The following is a 13,387-nucleotide window of genomic DNA, read 5'->3' as shown; positions in this document are numbered from 1 at the left end:
GTCCCAAGTGAGGCTGCCCGGACTTGCTGCACCCCTGACTAGCAGTTCCCAATGAATTTGCAGCTACCCCACTATGCGCCGGGATGGTAGCAGCCCACACCATTTAGGTAGCAGAGTGGACCCGTCAGCAAGGGAGTCCATGACGAGCTAAGCCTAGCAAGGCTGAAGATCGAGACAAGGACCGGGACACCGGCAATCAGTAGGACGTGCGGTGCATTCGGCAGGATCAACCAATAATGACCATAAGAAGTGGAGCAGCCCGTCAACAACAGAAGGCATCTTCTAAACGTAGACACAGCAAAGGGCAACGAGTCGCAACGCGGCAAATTGCAAGGACATTTAATTGTTGCGACGTCACCTTGGCTTAAGACTAGCGGCTAGGGCTAGTAACAGATTTAGACTGAGCTACAGTCAGTTTGGGTTTGACCATGTATGCGGACTGTTATTGATTGTTATTGAGTGCTTTAACGCGGATTTTATGCATTGATTTTGTCCATTCAGGGTATAAAGTGTGTTGGTCTTGCCATGCCTGTCTCCCATTTCTCTCAAATCCATCCTTCGCAAGCGCTCGCGAGATAAATTCACGACATCAATTGGCGAGCCTGAGCCAGGATTTTTTCATTGTGCGGCCCAGTTACACTATCGCCGGGGGTTGCAGGATGGATTATGAGAAGTCGACAGCCGTGGCCAAAGACTTGGAGATGACCAAAGAGGAGACGCTAAAGTCCTTCAAGAACACTTAGAAAGAACATGAATGGGAGCTAGCATGACAAGAAAAGGAATGCGAGACCGTGTACCAGAGAGAACAACAGCGTACGCCCGAAGAGCATGGATGCTCAAACAGCATGAGTGCAAGAAAGAGAGGAAGCATGAACAGCAAGAATGCGAGAAGAAAATCCTTGAGCTCAAGCAGAGGTTAGCAGAGATAAATGCTTGTTCACACAACGACGCCAGTGCTGCGAATACCCCTGATCAGCGTCGGCCAGCTTGCCTACTCCCAGGCCTCTAAGTCAAATAACCATTTACGTCAGAGTGAAAGCTCAATGTATGACAACATCTAAAACGACAATATTATCAGCAACAGTGCCCTACTTACCAAGAAATTAAAGTAAATGCACAAGAACACAAGTTCCACAGTAGGACATTTCCGAAATGATCCTGATGACATCAGCCTAAAATGAATCACTCGTAATAGATCTAACTGCACTAAATAAAGAACCTTCTGAGCATTGAGAGACCCAATAAAATGCTGCTTGTTTGTTTCTGTTTGATTCACGAAAAAAAGAACCGCCAGACGTTACTACAGTCAAACTCCACTACAACAAATGCCGCTTCAGCGAAATTTCCGCTACAACGAAAAATTCCCGATTCCCCGTCAGCGGTCCATAAGTGTCAATGCATGAATATTGTTGCCACAATGAACACCTTTTCTTCAATCGTCCCGCTTCAACGAAATTTCACGATGCAATTCCAGGCTCAGATACTTTTTTATATGCAGTAAACCCAATCTTTAACATTTCTATGCATTTTCAGAGCCTGAAAATGCGTCAACAAATTCTAAAACACACATTGGCACCACCAGAAACCGCCGCTGTTCAGTAAGCATGGGCGCCGCCATTTCTCGATAGCGATGGCAATAAGACTGCCATGATTTTGTTTTGCCACTGGCTTGCTTTTGCGCCGCAGACGATCCGAAGCTGAAGCTCAGTCGCTCAGTTCATGGTTTTCTTCTTGCAGCTGCTGGGTGCAACCGCGGCACGATGCCTTTTCCGATTCCGATGCTTATCATTATGTTTGCACTTGGCCAATGTGGTAACTAATCAGAGTGGCTGTTCGTCCACATTATCAACAAAATCAGCTAGCTGTGAGTGATGTATATAAGAATGGCATAGAATAAGGCAAAAGTCACCGCTTCACGATACCTTGCTTCCATCTCGGCATTGTCGGATACACTTTGACAGCAGACAGCTGCTGGTGTTAACGTGTTAATGCAACCGTTTGGTTCATTCATGAAAGCGGTGTTAGGCGCTGTTTTAGCATGCCATTCACCATTGCCTTGCTCTGCGCGGGTGAGAATCACGTCGTAACGCTGCTGGGAAAGAATAGGAAGCAGCGGACATTTTTTGAATTTTGAGAATAAACATTTTGTTTTGCTAGCTCAGAACAGCTATATATTTTTTCGATTTCACTATAACGAAATTTTTTCCGCGCCCCGTCAGTTTTGTTGTAGCGGGATTTGACTGTATAGGAAATGACGTGAGTGGTTCAAAAATTCAATTTTCGCGTGGTTACACGGGACAAGTGGTGCCATCTAGCAGGGTGCAGTTAAAACACAAGCATCTGCAATCTTGAAGCCAATGGCGAGAAATTGATCAATGGCCCTTGTTGCTGCTGTGGCTCTCGCTGTTTTCGGTCAGCTGCTACTAGCGCAGTAAAGCCGGGCAATGTTGTGCATGGCATCAGTGACATGAGTCAGTCCGGTCGGCCCCGCTTCTTGAGGTGGGTAATTTGAAGTGCGCTAACCCGATGCGGAGCGCTAAAACGCGATTTTATTTCAAAATAGGCCTTTCCTTAGCACAAACGTAACACTACGAGGTTCCTCAACTTCGACATTATAGTTCACTTTCGTGTCCCTTTAAAAGATTTGCCCGCGCAAGTTGATGGCACCCTTTGATAAGCGAAAGGACGATTTATATGCCTATTTGCATCCTTTTGAGAGGATTGTGGTAGGACAAGGCTGGGAGAAGAGGGAGTCGGCCAATGCTTTTAGTTTGTGTCTCGTGGGAAAGGCGTGAATGTGTTTGACTGCATGCCAGCCCAACATTAATTAGATTATGATTTGGTAAAGAAAACTTTATTCAGAATATTCCAACTAACCGTCGAAGGTTTTCGTGAAAAATTCCGGTCTGAAAGCCTCAGAAGTCAGAGACTGGCAAACAGTTAGTCTGCCGATTGTCCAACTACTTTGATAGATGGATGGAGTTGTCAGACACAGAAAAAACATAAATAGGCGTCCGCAACAAGGTAGTGGAAGAGCAATTTTTCAACTGTTGCAGTAGCAAGTTGCCCATATTCTTCAAAGAAAGAAAGGTGGGCACGATAGAGGAAATGGCAAGGCAGGCCGACCAATTCATGAATTGATTTATATGTGGGGTTTACCGTCTCAAAACCACCATATAATTATGAGAGATGCCGTAGTGCAGGGCTCCGGAAATTTCGACCACCTGGGGTTCTTTAACGTGCATCCAAATCTGAGAACACGGGCCTACAACATTTGTGCCTCTATTAGAAATGCAGCCACCGCAGACGGGATTCAATCCCGCGACCTGTGGGTCAGCAGCCGAATACCTTAGCCACTAGACCACCACGACGGGGCTAACAATTCATGAAGGCCCAAGAAGTGAGAAAATCTTGGAAAAGGCGTCGGTGAAAGTGATGTGACAGAGCGCGAGATTAGAGGGCAGGTCCCCACGAGCAACGTCAGGGCACAGCAGCGATGTTTCTTGTGCAACCGGCCGGGACATATTGCCATCAATTGTCGTACAAAGAATGGCCCCAACGAAGACAGGAACGTGCTCTAATTGCCAAAAAATAGGACATAAAGCAGAGGATTGTAAGACGAAGTCAGTAGAAAAGTCTGCCTGTGTACTTAGATACAGAGAAGAGGGGAAAAAAGAAACAGGCATGCCCGTTGTAGAAGGCGATGTAAAAAGGCATAAGGCTCCAGTGTTGCGAGACACTAAGGACAATGAGTCACAACGCGGCAAACTGTAAGGACATTCCACTGTTGAGATGCCACCTTGGCTTAGGACTAGCGTCTAGGGCAAGTAACGAATTTAGATCGAGCTACAGTCAGTTTGGGTTTGACCATGTACGTGGATTGTTATTGAGTGTTATTGAGTTATGGAGTGCTTAAACGTGAATTCTGTGTATTGGTTTTGTTAATTCAGGGTATAAAGTGTGTTTGTCTTTCCACGCGCACCTCCAGTTTCTCTCAAATACATCTTTGACAAGTGTTCCAGAGATAGATTCGTGACACTCACCCCAATTAGATTAGCAGCCTGCATGACGTCATGCTTCCTGTGGATGTTGTACTGTGAATGTGTGGTTGAAAACACGTTTAGCTGAGTCGCAGTGATCTGCAGTGATTTGTTAAAGTGTTGTAATAAATTACAGTTTATGAAGAGAGCCTAAACCACTCTGTAAATAACCCTTGGTACTTGGTCTACTGGCCGAATGTATGTGTGTACAAAATCATTACAACTGTTTCAGGGTCTCTTTAACTAGAAATAGACTGTGGATCTGTGCATCTAAACTAAGCCCCCGTTTAAGGAGCTAAGCCCCTTAGTGTCTCGGCATGTCTCCTCTGCTGTAGCGACGATCAATTTGCTTGATTAAAGCCAGTTCTTTGTTTCCTCTGTTTATTCCCTCCTCTTGAAAGAGTGAGTAGGCATTGTGCCCCTGCAGGTAGCAGTTGCCAGCTTGCTCTCTCCCTCTTTCCTCTGTGTCCTTGTGTATCTGTGCATGCAAATCAAACAAATAAATAAAATAAGGGAGGGCACCACCACCTCAATGCTTGCAGGGTGGCGAGAGAGAGAGCGAACGGCACATGTTGGCCCTACAAACGCTGTTTCTGTGATGGACGCTGAACTACCAGCTCGCAAGAAATGAGAATGCACCCCGCTCGCGAGAGACAGTGACGATACATGGCCACTGTAGCCGTACATTCGCAGGAAGCAGCGGCTGCTCGGCAGTGCAAGCAAGCTGACCCTAGCCTTGTCAAAGCCCAGATCGCAGCGGCACGCTAGCGAAGGCAAGCCAACCCACAACTGAAGGCCCAGCAGGCAGCGCCAAATTACCACGACTAGGCTCTGCACTGTTATCATTACGATGAAAGATGAAAAGAACAAGAATGCACCCTTTATGCTCGTCGCTGACTTCAACGTAGACATCATGGAGAGTGACTGAATTATGCAACATATGATGTGTCAGTACACTCTTCGGTGCATTTCCCGAGACTGGAAATGACCAACAACCATTCCTGGAACATGTATCCACCCAGTCTTTGCATATTTCACATTAGAGCCAGTTGAAGAGCCATTGGCTCTCCATTTAACAGACCAAAAAGCAGCTATAATAAAGGGCAAAAGTCATCCTGATCTCGGCACGATCTACGACATGGAAGAGCAGGAACCTCATTATGACCCCAAGCAAGAAAAGTTGAAAGAGCGAAATAAATATAGATTATGTACATGAACTGGGACTTGCTAACTGATGGCTGATTGTAAATAAAAATGTACATTTGTGTATAGCTAAAAAAAAATCTCTCTTCAGTCTCTCATTGCCCATTAGCAACGATTGGCATATTTCAGTAGGAAACACCAGTCCATCACTGCGTGCTTCACCCCTTCTAAGGTTTTACGTTAGTGGAGTTTTTTTTTTTTTTTTTCGTATTAGAATTCCTTCAGTTTTCCTTTCACATGAGGTTCTCCATTTCTCTCATTCCTCTGTTTTAAAATTGTTGCTATGTCTCAATTCGTTTTATTTATTTTATCAGAGAAATAAATAGAGCTTGTTACGGACAAGATGTGTCCATCTGGTTCACCAGAGCTCTACACACTCAGGTGAAGCAGCCATCAGAGAACTGTTTAGCCAAGCATGATTGGTGATCTCAACAAGATTGTTTAAAAACTAATTGCAGGTTCACTCACTTGTACATGGGTATATCTGGCTCGCCACCATCCATGGATCGTAGTGTGAGGCAGCACTGTTGCAGCTTACTCTTTGGATCATTCCAGTCCTGATTGAGAATGAAGTCCTGCATAGAAACAGACGGGTTTTCACCATGCATGTCCACAAGCTTAGACAAAAGTGTGTTGGAAAATCCAGATGTGAGTAGAACTTTTGCTGGGTGACATGATGCGGTACTCCAAAGCTTTGAAGAAAATGAGAAAAGTCCTCAACACTTTTTCCTCTACAAGTCTGTCACCCGAAGTGCTGTAGCATACTTGCAAAACTCCAGTCATAAGCCCGTTAATGAAAACATACATCACAAGTATGGCGATACTTATATTGAGCTTGAAAATAGTATAAAAATTCTTGGAGTTACATTTTCGAGCAATATGCTTTGGAGTGAACACATTAACAGTGTGCTGTGTCAGTTATCTCGTGTAGTGGGTATGGTGTACAGTGGCAAAACTGTTCTACCATACAAGGTAGAACTCTTTACTTTATAAATCATTTTTCTATTCACATTTTACCTATTGTTTCTTGGTATGGGGGACTACAACTTACACGAACTTGCAAAAACTGTACCTGATGCAAAAGAAGTATATTAGAATCATTTTTAACTTGCCGTATGATGCTCACACAAGCGAATTGTTTCAACAGGCTGGAATACTACCCGTACATCGTCTCTACAATTTTAAGTTAGCATTGGCAATCGGGCGTGAATTGAAAGAAAGTCGATATTTTTTGTATAACCTCTCAAAACTGCAGCCAAATATTACATTGTTTGAAACATGAAATAAAGAAACACGGAAAATAAAAACTTTGAGAACAAACTACTCCACAGATAAGTTATCCTACATAGTTCCTACGTTGCCTACCTAATAAATATGTGAAAGCTGGCATAGATTTTTTACACTGTACACAGATTCAATTGTGCAATATACACATGTTTAGTTTTTAAGATTTCTTTGCAGTTACTGTATTATCATGGTTGCTATTTTTATTTTTGAAATTTGGACTTGATTTTTATATCTTTGTTTATTTTTTATTTATTTATCTATTTGGTGTTGTTATTGTTGTTCTTCACATTGCTGATTGTTTGCCACTGCTGTCGTGCTAAAAGGTAGCTGTGAGCCTTTGTCAAGCTGCTCTTTTGGAGAGCAGCTTTTACCTGCAGCTGTCCTTCATCAAACTATTGATGAAAAATAAGCATTATTATTATTATTATTATTACACAGCATCATGTAAACATCTGACAAGTATTGAAGGCAAAGAAATGCACTACAATGAGCTTTTAGGGTGGCCACATTTTCTGTTTCCGAATATTGCACGGGTATGTAAACATGATTGAGCGAGGTGTGGCAGCTTGGGCTAGTTGGTATTACATGACGATAGTTATAGCGCGAGAACAGAACGATGACAAAGAGACAAGAAGTACAGCACTCGTTTCCTTCGTGTCCTTCTTGTCTCTTTGTCATCGTTCTGTTCTCGCGCTATAACTATCGGATTGAGCGAGACCTGGTCTGACATCCCGAATTTCAAACGCTGCTATGCATCGCTTCAACAGAGGTCTGCAAGTTGGCTTGGTTTTATAATAAAACATCCTCACCAATTTGAAGAGTTGGTAGCGACAAGTACCAGTGAGCAGCTACAAAACAGGTAGGTAGTCTGTTTAAAACCTGTTGTATAGTGCCCCTTTTGTAACGTTAGCTACACTGGCCGTGCTGAGCCAATTTCGCGTGGCACTGGTCTGCGCATGCACAATAATACTTCGCCGCCGCCGGAGTGCGCGCAATTCGATGCGCTGCGCAGACGATCAGTGGTGTCACGCACCGGAGCCGGCACTTCCCTCGCACTCGGTCGCGGCTGCGCGCGACTCGCCGCCGCCGGTGTGCGCTTTCCAGAGGATTGCCGTCATAGCCTTGGTAGACATATGGACGCCGACGCGCGCGCCTTCCCTGTGCAGTCGCCATCTGACACTGTGCTGGAGCCGCTTGATAGAGCCTCTGACTGGCGTTTGTCACTGTGGTATAGCCACGAAGAAGGAGAGTGGAAATGCTGCTCAACAGTGCAGTAGAGCGGAGAAGCTTAACTCATCGGATCCCGAAGTAGTTGCCCGGCAAAATAAATAAACATGTTCCACATAATACGTATACCATGTGTGTGTCATTGGAACAGCTGTAAGCATGATATCTGGAAAGCTAAGAATATTCAGCTGAACCTTTGCTAACGCTACGTATATCCTGGCATAGCTGGGCTAAGCCACTGCCATTTTTTAAAAAAAAAGCTTGTATTTTCAGTAAATTGGCCTGTTCAGATTGCTTCTGCTGAGATTTTATTCTATTTTGCACAGAGTCTGGAGTAGCTTCTTTAGAGCTTTAGATCATAGAAAGTGAGCTCTACTATATCTCCAAACAAGCAGCAATGACATTTATTCTATTCGTTGAGATAACTTGAACGACTAGCCCTGTCAGCAACATCAATTTTCTGAAGGGAATCCAATCACTTGCCAGATAAGTGAGAGCGTTATACATTTGGTTCTATTGGCCGTACAGCTACTGATGCTTGTCACCCGACAGACGGCAGTAACAAATATACCAAGTCGGCCTCTGATGCACAGCACGGGCGGTGCGAAATATGGAAATATGTTGGTGGCAGAGCGAGCAATACGATGCACCAATATAGAGACCCTGGCCATGGTTTCCCAATGTTCCCTCTTCTACTACTCCAAAGGTGAAGAGAGCACTGAGGTGCACCCTTGCACCCAAGCCGCTCTTGGAAAAGACGCTGCTCTACTACGAGAGCCAATGTTTATCGCACGACACACATTCTGAAAAATTTTCTCGCAAAGACGGCACACAACTCGACTATATGACCAGTGGCATCAGCCGAAGTTTCTCCTGCAGTTGCGAAACTTCATGACATTGAAACTGCAAATAAACAAGCTTCATTACAATACTGAGATTAGAAGTACAGGGTATTCTATGGACAGTCATAACAAGTATGTACCTCATCATGTATCTCAGTTTCATTGCACAACGGTGCATAAAACACAGGGACACAGGCTAAACAGTCTGTGTTTGTCTTCTTAAGCACTGTTCGACAATGCCGACTAGCTCAATTTTCCTTACTACTGCAACATCAAGGTTTCACTGCACTTGATTAAAATGCACTGATTAGCACCCCTTGCATGTCTAAACAAATTGCATTATACTCAGAAATGTCAAACTTCCTATGTAAACCCAAATTACCCCATAATTTTATTCAGCAAACAGCATGCTGAGCAGGGCACCTTGAGCCAATTTATTTCCTAAAAGCTTCCAGCACAAAGGTAAATCATGAAGTTAGGAATGAGTTTTTTTTTAGCATAATTAGCTGCGTCAAGCTGTCTGAGGCTTTTCTTCGAAGCAAGAAGACATAAATGTCATATATGCAACTGCGCAAGCCCACCAACAATAATATAGCAAGTCCATCTTTAAACAAAGCAAATGCTTCTTAATGTACCACTGAGATAATTTATAAACACTTCAGGTTTTTAAATTTCTGTACCAGCGCATCACCACAGCAGAACTCGCATCTAAACAAAGATCAAAAGAACTACCTGTTTATTTATCTATCAATAACCAAGTACGAGCCCTCGCAAGGGGCAACACATGTTAATTAATTGAATAAGCTCTTGACACTTGCTATCCGTCTTGTTTATTAGCACAATATTGTAGGGATAGAAAAAAAAAGCTATCATATAAGTAGGCACTCCTGGCTGCTACTTGTCAAGAACGGCAGCATGACAAAGAGTGAAGTTTGGATGCCGGAGTTTTGAACTGCTGTGCTAAACACTGCACAAAGTGACATAGCTAGCACAAAAATGCAGGGATATGTTTAGCAAGCATAGAAAGCTGGGCGAATTAGTAAGGATTCATCTTCAAGCAAACTCAGCAGCAGATAGGACGTTTGTGTCCCATCTGCTGTGCAGTTTTTTAAAAGAGAATATTCTTATTCAGGAGACAAATTATGTTTAGTTATATCAATCGATAGGTGCATATATGCTTCATTATATAAGATTTCATTATAAAGAGGCTCAAGTGCAGTAAGAAGCAAATGAGCTAATTTTCACAGCAGTGCATGCATTGAACTTATAAAGATAATAAAGAAATTTTTTTTTGAGAATTCTATTTGTCCAATGCATTAACAACAGGAACAACAACAAAGTGAATGTAGAGTAAAATAATCAACCTTGTATGATATCATGAGCACTTTATTCATCTGAAACATAAATTATCTTTTCAAATCCGTGAAAAGTATTCCTGGCTCTTTTTATTGGTTTGACATTAAGCTTTACAGTAAAAGAGAGAAAACATTTGAACTTTGGCACGTTATGCCAACAGTTTGAGAAAAAAAAAATAAAGGAAAAGGTAGGAGACCCACAACGAGTGGTACATTCACTATAATCACAATTAAAGATGTTAAAAAAAGCATACAGTTGACCCAACTAATTAATAACTCCTTCAGCTCACCTGTAGTCGTGGAAAGAAGCACACCTGGCAGAATGCTTTGCAGTATTCCAAGCCCTTGTCAACAAACAACGCTCCAAGAAAAGCTGCAAATGAAAACAAAGATTAGTACGAAACAAAGTAAGATAATTTTGATGTATTAAACTCTGCGGCCTAAATACACTTTACTTCTCTTTTGGCATTAACTTTGCACTAATGTTGACAATGAGTGCACATTGTTTTGTATTGGCCGTTGCTTCCCCTGAAGACCGAAGTAGTCTTGAACATGGTTGATTTTGTCAAGGCATGTCAACACTGGCCATAGACAGCTGTGTACCCACTACCACTGTGCCTGCTGACTGTGTTGCTAAATTTTAATTCATCCAACTGAATAAAGCTAACAACAGGCGGGAACACGGCAGCTGCTGCTTGCGTGGGTGCAAATCCAAATGGCACTTCTACGGCCATCAGTAGAGGCCGGATTTTTAGGCACTAAAAATGGGTTTTAGGTACCAAAAATAGGCAGACAAAACCCAGTTTTAGGCCCCCAAAGCCGTAAATATAGGCAAAACAAATTTCTGAAAATAAAAATGATAATTTTCCAAGTAACACGTGCAGGACCTGTGTCTATGACAAAAAGGCAAAAAGAGATGTTTTAGTTTATAATCGTACAAAGGTGCCAATGCTTTAGCATAGCCATGCAACATTTTTTTCCCACAGCATTTGCGGAACATGGTCTCTCCTTTTATTGTCTAGCACAGTGAGTCAAGTGTACTCTGTCGAATAAACACGCTCCTGGGTCTCTTTCTTCTCGGCATAACTTGGAAGGGCAGCACAGGAGCAAATAGCCAGACTGCTAATAGGCCATAAGGGTCTTTTACACTAGTATTAACCCGGTCTGATTGCACAGGGTTCATTTCTTTTCTGTCTGTAAACACCTTGAAGGGGCCCTCATCAGGTTTGAGCATTTACAGCAGGCAAGAGAAATGCATGCACTGGGTGCTCACGATCTCGTCTGCCAAAATTTGCAATTCTACGCGACCTGGAAAGAGCTGAAATGTCAAAGTGAATGCCGCTAGCCCATTATTTCATTGGCCCATACCAACATGGTGGAAGTGACATATACAAAGTTTTACGTACATCAAAGTAGTACGTGACACTGCAAGAAATTTTCAAGGCGACATGTGTAATTTCTATAATCTTTTGATTGAATAGAAGTATGAAGGTTGATAAATATTAAAACATACAAACAGAATCTGTACACATTACTTTTTCTTTTAATTCTTATTGAGTGAAATGCGCGCAACTAAGCTGCCTCTACTTTATTTGCATTAGTGTCCTCATCGTTCTCGAATCATGTTGGAGCCAGCCTTGAAAATGCTTGGCATGTTTTTATTGCATCGTCTGTTAGAGAAGTTCCAGCAGTATGACGCTGTGTATAATGCTATGGATACATGATCCATGCGAGTGTCTCCAAACATACATGCGTGCATAGGAGGATCAAGCCCACAGAAACAGGCAGTACACTGCACAGAACGTCAAAACGACACAACACCGATTGCGTGCACGATTTGGCTTGGGCATGTCATGTGAATGCAACTTTGCATGCACGTGACTTTTGATTAGTCTGCGTCATGTGACCTTCTGGCTCTGAAACGCTCCGGTACCGCAACACCTGCCCGCAACACCTGCCGCGACTGTCACTAGCTACACCGCCGATTCGTCGGTTCACGCGCAATAAACCTGTTACGTGCCTCATGACGGATGATATGAACTTGGATATCCTAACTGTCGAGCGGTAGCTGACAGCAGCGTGTTCTGAAAGATTTGGAAATATGCGCCCATTTGTGAACGAAACCACAATAAAACTGTAAAAAGGCTTGAAGCATTTCAGCTTTCCCGTCGTTCGCATATAACTATGGTTGGGCAGACTTTGGCCCTTATTTTTCAGTTGGCTTGAGGCGAAACTTCACCGCGCGTTTGTGACAGCCGCTGTACCTTATACCCGCGTCGCCCAAGAGTTTGGAAGGCCTTCCCATCAATAGTCTATTAACTCAATGGCATACCTGCCAAGTTTAAGGATTTTGAATCCGGAAGATTTCTGCAATGGGGGGTGGAAAGGATAATTGCGCTGAATTATTTGCTTCAATTTTTTTTTTGCCACCAAAAGAAAACAAAATGAAAAAAAAAAACAGCAAAAACAAAAAGAGAGAAGGGAGGTCCCAATCACAAGCACAAATATTGGCCCTGATGTCTTATAATGACTTAAAGTGGCCGAATACATGAGGGTAGGGTTTGCTAAGAAGGTGAGAGTCTCACGGGGGGAGCGCAAATACACCCAAAATTTTGCCTCATCAAAATAACCAGCAAAACCTATTTCCATGAAAACAACTCGTGTATATCACTTCCTGGGACACACGTGAACAGACGGGACGGCACAGCTGGATGTCGCGAAAACTTGTATCAAAGCCTTGCTCACTACTAGATTTTTTAAACTGGACCGGCAACATGCTTTTATGGTTTTCAAACGGTAGTTCCGTTTTCAATCAACATGCCGTGCGCTGGCTGCGCACGTGCCTTCAAAACTAAGTCATATTATGATTTCTATGATAGCATCTGCCGCGGATTTGTCCCCAGAGTTAGTGGAAAGCAGTGTTCCTTTGACTGATCAAGCGTTATATGCGCGCGCACTTTCGGAGTTCTGTCAGTTACGTTGTCCCCATACATGATCGTGTCAAGAACGAGCACGGTTTTGTCCACAGTGGTTGTGGCAATGACAACCACGCGCACTGTAGAAGACGGTGCGCTCGCTGGTCACATGCGTACTTCCGAAGCTTCGAGCACGCTGATTGATTGATATGTGGGGTTTAACGTCCCAAAACCACCATATGATTATGAGAGACGCCGTAGTGGAGGGCTCCGGAAATTTCAACCACCTGGGGTTCTTTAACGTGCCCCCAAATCTGAGCACACGGGCCTACAAGATTTCTGCCTCCATCGAAAATGCAGCCGCCGCAGCCGGGATTCGAGCACGCAGCTCTCGACCTTTGTTCGATCGTTTCAGTACTAAAGTTATTATCGTCTGCGGCGATTAAGAAAAGTGTTCAGAAATGGACACAATGAAATTTGGCTGCGGAATTTCACAAATTCGTATCTGCCCTTGTGGC

The 13,387-nt window shown here is 43.4% G+C and overlaps 1 protein-coding gene across 3 annotated transcripts in view; it reads right to left on the bottom strand.

The window, feature by feature from the left end:
• drosha (ribonuclease 3 drosha) overlaps window positions 1-13,387 on the bottom strand; it is a 277,020-nt gene that overhangs the window by 31,953 nt on the left and 231,680 nt on the right. For all 3 annotated transcript variants that reach the window (XM_037413695.2, XM_075879566.1, XM_075879567.1), the window contains 2 exons: window positions 10,245-10,327; window positions 5,712-5,818 (listed from right to left, as the gene is read on the bottom strand). In XM_037413695.2, coding sequence (XP_037269592.2) covers window positions 5,712-5,818; window positions 10,245-10,327 — 190 coding nt within the window. The remainder of the gene's footprint in view (window positions 1-5,711; window positions 5,819-10,244; window positions 10,328-13,387) is intronic.

The sequence above is a fragment of the Rhipicephalus microplus genome, chromosome X (genome assembly GCF_043290135.1).
Source record: "Rhipicephalus microplus isolate Deutch F79 chromosome X, USDA_Rmic, whole genome shotgun sequence".
Lineage (NCBI taxonomy): Eukaryota > Metazoa > Arthropoda > Arachnida > Ixodida > Ixodidae > Rhipicephalus > Rhipicephalus microplus.
The sequence above is the reverse complement of the archived record's forward strand: the minus strand, read 5'-3'. Positions and strand labels throughout refer to the sequence as shown.